The sequence below is a fragment of the Gadus macrocephalus genome, chromosome 11 (assembly GCF_031168955.1).
Source record: "Gadus macrocephalus chromosome 11, ASM3116895v1".
Lineage (NCBI taxonomy): Eukaryota > Metazoa > Chordata > Actinopteri > Gadiformes > Gadidae > Gadus > Gadus macrocephalus.
Window position 1 is genome coordinate 7,535,438 of NC_082392.1, and position 6,000 is coordinate 7,541,437.

The 6,000-nt window shown below is 44.6% G+C and overlaps 2 protein-coding genes across 5 annotated transcripts in view; one reads left to right on the top strand and one right to left on the bottom strand.

The window, feature by feature from the left end:
- LOC132468380 (DENN domain-containing protein 3-like) overlaps nucleotides 1–1,427 on the top strand; it is a 23,743-nt gene extending 22,316 nt beyond the window's left edge. For 3 of the 4 annotated variants that reach the window (XM_060066116.1, XM_060066118.1, XM_060066117.1), the window contains exons 26-28: nucleotides 95–213; nucleotides 314–451; nucleotides 708–1,427. In XM_060066116.1, the coding sequence (XP_059922099.1) occupies nucleotides 95–213; nucleotides 314–451; nucleotides 708–929 (479 nt within the window). In that variant the 3' untranslated portion in view covers nucleotides 930–1,427. Of the gene's footprint in view, nucleotides 1–94; nucleotides 214–313; nucleotides 452–707 lie in introns of those variants that run through there. The other variant, XR_009528216.1, reaches the window with a different exon arrangement.
- LOC132468386 (potassium-transporting ATPase alpha chain 1-like) lies at nucleotides 1,022–5,994 on the bottom strand. The gene is made up of 11 exons (XM_060066126.1): nucleotides 5,984–5,994; nucleotides 5,371–5,507; nucleotides 4,874–5,024; nucleotides 4,172–4,340; nucleotides 3,738–3,892; nucleotides 3,193–3,316; nucleotides 2,800–2,945; nucleotides 2,420–2,553; nucleotides 2,072–2,173; nucleotides 1,785–1,876; nucleotides 1,022–1,680 (listed from the first exon to the last, which is right to left on the bottom strand). Exons 2-11 carry the CDS (start codon nucleotides 5,499–5,501, stop codon nucleotides 1,652–1,654), a joined length of 1,233 nt encoding a protein of 410 aa, XP_059922109.1. The 5' UTR covers nucleotides 5,502–5,507; nucleotides 5,984–5,994; the 3' UTR covers nucleotides 1,022–1,651.
- Nucleotides 5,995–6,000: the final 6 nt, after the last annotated feature.

The following is a 6,000-nucleotide window of genomic DNA, read 5'->3' on the forward strand; positions in this document are numbered from 1 at the left end:
CTGTGATAATTGTCCCAGTAGAGCAGTCTCATTGTGTGTGAGTGTATGACTTCTTCATTCATGCAGAATGAACACAAAAAGGGTGTTGTTGCAGGTTGTGGTGACAGTATTGTGGAGGTCAGACGGAATGGTGCACTTCAGAGGAGGATTTCAATGCCTGATGATCTACTGACCATGCCCAGTTGCTTCAACAGCTTTGTCCTTATCATGGAGGTGAATGATCTGCCTCTGTTGGAGAATTATGCAAACGTGATCCAGTTGCTATGTTCTTAACACATCCTGGGTCCGTCTGTCTGTCTGTGTCTGTTCTCAGCGAGGACAGTTGTGGACGGGCTGCCCAGACTCTGGAGAGCTGTGTGTGTGGCACACGTCGGACGCCAAGAGGCCCGTTAAAAGAATCCCATTACCGGGCATCTCTGGAGTCAATTGTATGATTAGGGTCAAAGACCAGGTAGGGGGATGTGATCAAGATGTATTTGATACATTTTTTGTCAGGGAACATTCTGATGTCTTTCTGAGCCATCACTGATGATTTAGATCTGAGAGTATGCGTGTCTCCCTGTGGCACGAATGTCAATTTAATCACAACCCAGATTTTTCCGCAAGCTTGCCCACCTCCTCCATCACTTCTCTCCTCCCTCCACTATTCTGGTGACCCTGTCCCTTTTCATCCATCCTCAATATTCTCTGTGCGTCTCCCCCTATAGATCTGGGTTGGTTGCCAGGGCGACAGGGTCCTCCTCGGAGGTCCGTGCGGCGGCCAGCTGAGGAGCCTGGTGCTGGTGGTGGACCCTGGCAGCCACGCGGTGCAGATGGAGCTGCAGGCCCACTCGGACACCATCCACACCCTGTGCTCTGCGGAGCACCGCTACGTCCTCAGCGGCTCCGGGCGCCGCGACGGCAAGATCGCCATCTGGAAGGTTGACTAGAGGGGGGCGGCGACGAGAGATGAACTGACATGCATAGTTTTGAACAAAAGAATGGACCTTGAGGAAGGAGATGATGGTGTTTTCTGAGAGCAGCTTGATTTATTTTTAGGATTGGATACTTGATGATCTTTGGCTGATCATTTACTTCAGTGAGGCGTTGAAGTAAAATACCTTGAAAAGCAGAAAAGGGATTCATGAAAAAAAGCAGAGACCTTTTCTTTGTGCTTTAAATCACATCCAGCAAAGAGAAAGACCAAAGGAAACGGAGGAGGATGATTGTCAACTATTACAAATGTACTTTTTGAAATGAAAATTAAGTAATTCATTCATGATTTTCACATCTGCTCCTAAATAGTTAGTATGAAGTCATAGTGCCTCAGTCTTTTGTAAGCAGTATTTATCATCATAATAAATGTCAGGGAAGGACAGTGTATTGAAAGTTAAAGAAAGGTCTTTCATGCATGAGCTCAATAAATGACGAGAAAAAGTTGTTAAAAACATTGATTTAATAGCACACATGGAACACATTGAGTATGAATTCCAGGGATCTTAGTTCTCATTACAAGTACCATTCCAAGAGAGACTTGGGAATGTATGCAAGTTGATATAGTTTGTCGTTAACACACATTTTAAAGAAGGGTTTGGATAAGAGGCAAAACATTATTGGATGCTTGGGAAGATACATTTGGTTTAGAGGAATGATGAGTTGAACAGCTTCCATCTCAGTAGTATAACTCTTTATCCCACCAACCTGAAAGACATCAAACACAATCATGGATGTAGGGAGTCCATATGGCGAAAGATAGAGGCTTACGTTGTAAAATTCATGCATATGGATCAGTACACTTCGCTTACTTCCTGGATTTCTCCGGACACCTAACTTTCTGATCTCGTCATACACAAAGATGAGTATTCCATAGGGAACTGGGACGAACCACCATTGGACCCTGAAATGAGATGCACACGAATATGACCAAGCCTATTGTAGAGTCCTTACCGACTCTTAACAATATGGTACATTTTACCATGGAGAACCGTAGGAGATGTATACAAATGTGATGCAGCTCTTTGATAAGATCTACTTTATTCTCCTCACACCACAGTTCAGTAGTCTTTACTGAATCCCCATTGTTGAACGTTACCTGATGGGCATGAAGTTGAAGATGTTGGGCATTCCTGGACAGTAACATAGAAGGTTACCCAGTAACAGCTGGAAGACGATGGCAGAGACCAGGACTTTGTTCCTACACACACATTAGATTACCTCCAATCAGATTATTTCTGTCTGTATCTTTATCGTGTTGATTATTCCCGGAAGGGGAAGTAATGAAATTGTAATGGCTTATATGGTTTAACAGTATCTGAATAGGTGCAAAACAAATATTTAAATATATGAATAAAAGCTACAGAGTACCCATAACCCTCCATCCAGCCCCCCCCAATGTAGTCCGCCCCCCATCTCCCCATGGTGGGGGGATGCTGCTACTGACCTGAAGAACCCCTGCTGGAAGACGGAGAGACGGCGGGTCTTCCTGATGAGCACGTCGGAGATCTGGCAGATTTCTATGCTGACGAAGAACACGGTGTAGCACGTGTACTGCTGGTACAGCCTCTGACCAAACGTCTGAACCCAAGAGACCATTTGAATTGGTATAATGATATTAGTGCTGTCGAGCGATTAAAATATTGAATCGTGATTAATCTCATTAATGTCATAGTTAACTCACGATTAATCGAAAAAAATTCTATGCTAAATATCCCTTGAATTCTTTGTCCAATTAATTTTTCGCATTTTAATGCTCTTAACATGGAGAAGTGCATCGGCTTGCTGTGTGTGTGTGTGTGTGTGTGTGTGTGTGTGTGTACTAACCCATTCCTGTCCATAGCTGTCCTGCATGTCTTGCAGGTGAACATTCTCCCAATGAGCACGGAGGCCCACACACATCAGTGGGTACCAGCCCTCCTGGGCCATGGCAGAAAAGTAGTCTGTGAAGCCTGCAAAGGACTGAATAGCACCTGAACACAGAGTACAGATACTTAATCATATGTGCAACCTTAAGCCATTCAGTTTGTTCCTGGGAAGACACTCACAGAGTTGATACAGAGCTTTACACAGTTGATATAATGTTCAAAACATGAACTATTCTGGTATAGTGAGACATACAGAAATCCTTATGAAATATTTTCGAACAAAAACATTTAGTCAAGTGATGCAGACCCAACCAGCAGCCCACTGTGGGACTGCTGCCAGAGCAGGACTCACCGATCTGGAAATAGGAGTAGGCGGCCAGAGCCTCGTTCACCAGCCTGTCCCGCCGAGGGTTCCTGGGCTTCAGGTTCATGATGTCACTCTCTGCCTTCTCATAGGCCAGCGAGACTGAAGGGTACTATCGAGAAAAAAACGTTTTTAAAACAGAATGAAGAAGCAGGACGCTTGTTTGCCCAGCGTGAGGAAGCAGATATTCTCTCAAATGGTAAGTGAGAAGAGCCTAGAAAAACAAGGGGAAAGATGAATGATATTAAGGCAATGAAACGTGTGAAATATGCTTTGCTTTCACAAGGTGATTCCCTTGATTCAGAATGAGGGTAACAAGAGCACTTACAGTTTTCACAGATGCCTCATCATTGGACAAACACAGATCTCACCACCCCAAATTTAATTCTGGGACTGCTCCTTTAATGTATCAGGGCAGGTTTAATAGACTTAACTAGTTTAGCTAGGTCCTGGTACATAGCAGACCCATAACTAGTCCAATGAGCGACACTTGAAGAGGCTATCATGACCCTAGTGATGACATGAGGACTCACGATGTCGGTGGCAAGCTCGATGAACAGGATGGTGATGCAGCCCAGAGGAAGTGGCACGCTGACGGTGATGTAGATCAGATAGGGCGTGAGCTCTGGGATGTTCTTGGTCAGTGTGTAGGCGATGGACTTCTTCAGGTTGTCAAAAATGAGGCGGCCTGCAGGCAGTCACAGAGAAGTGTTATTGGTTAGAAGTTGCATAGCTATCTGTCAGCTATTAAAGTTCCTGTCTGTGTAAGGGCTGAACAACATCTTGGCCGACTTTTTGGGGTTGTTAGGTTTCAAACTGAAACCCTCTTGCACTTTTTTATGCTCTCCCCCTTCCTCCCCCACTAATGAAATACTGGCACTTATTGTTTGGTCAATAAGTCAAAATCGTTTTTCTTTGAACTTTCAAAAGAACAATTTTAACCCCTAATATTCTCTCTCGCGCTCACCCTGCTCCACTCCGGTGACGATGGAGGCAAAGTTGTCGTCCAACAGGATCATGTCGGCAGCATTCTTGGCGGCGTCCGACCCAGCAATCCCCATGGCAATGCCGATGTCGGCCTTCTTCAGGGCGGGGGAATCGTTCACTCCGTCCCCCGTCACCGCGACGATGGAGCCCTGAGGGAAGACTCAGTCAGCCATGTTGGAGTAGAGACGTGGATGTTTAATCTGCTCCTGGGTGATGTGATATGAATATATATATATACATACACATATATATACATGATATATGTATGCATATATATATATAACTATTGCAATGCACAAAACACAAATTGACAAGGGTTACCCCCTTGATAAAGCTCCGGATGAATGCTTATATTCCTATATTATATCAGAAATTACATTCTGAATGTATGTTATATCCAGCATTCTGCTTCTGAAATGACATGATCTTTTTATAATCATAAAAGGATAACTTCGCCAGTATAAAGGCATAAAGGAGATCATGACAATTGTTGGCAATTTAAGATGAAAAGTAAAACTCACTTTGTGTGGCTGTGTGTGTGTGTGTGTGTGTGTGTGTGTGTGTGTGTGTGTGTTTGTATTCATGTGCATGTGTGTGGGTGCAGGTGTGCGTGCGTGAGGGTGTGCGTCTGTGTGTGTGTAGGTGTGTGTGTGCCTGTGAGAGTGTGTGTGTGTGAGACTACCAGTCGTTGACAGCTCTCCACGATGATAAGTTTCTGCTGCGGGGAGGTCCTGGCGAACACCATCTCAGGGTGGCTACGCAGCGCCTCGTCCAGGTCCTCGCTGCTCATGTCCTTTAGTTGGCCTCCGTTGATCACACACGCACGGGCATCACTACACACACACACACACACACACACACACACACACACACACACACACACACACACACACACACACACACACACACACATTTAATGACACACATTTAAGAGGGACCCCCAAGCGGGACTACAAACCCCCCAGTGGGATCATTGCTGTAGCACAACATAGCATAACCATGAATAATCCATGTATATTATAGTATTGATTTGTTTTAGTGTGGATATATTGTGGTAACTGTGGATTTTTATTCGCCAAAGGTATCTTTCTATCTACAGTCAGCATTAAAGTTGAATGTTTGGGTGCATGGGTGTAAGTGTTAGTGTTTGGTTTGAGGGATTCTGATCAATAATAGTACCTCTTGTTCACTTGTTCCACAGGGATACGTTTCCGGATGGCGATGTCCTCCACGGTCTCACTGCCTTCTGAAATGATGCCAACATTGGCTGCTATGGCCCTCGCTGTGATTGGATGATCCCCTGTCACCATGACAACCTAAGGATCAAAAGATCAACCCCAGTAGACTCACAACTTTTCAATTCATTCGGCGGTTGGTTAATTAATGTGCCCTTATTGTAAAGTTACCCAAGCTTTTTCCCCACTTAATCCCAAATGCTCAATGACACATACGATAATATATCTCATAAAGTTAAAGATGCTTTAGGTAAGATTTAAGGGCCATTAATTGAGTGTCCTTTTCAGACTGCTCCTTGATCATTTCTGACCAATCAGAGCATCCTTCCTTGACTGATCTTGAGAATCCATCTTGCCTATCAGTCGCATGTGCGTGTGATGCAAGACTTCTCAATGGGGGAGAAATGTTGGGCGGGAGGGCGGGAGCAGAGGAGGAAGGGACTTTAAGGGGTTGTTTCGTTTCCAAATCTTTCCCCCTTTTCTGCTCTCTCTCTTTACAACTCTTGAATCCTGCATACAGGAACTTTAGCTTCGTTGTCATATAACTGTATAATCACCCTGATTCCTGCTGTCC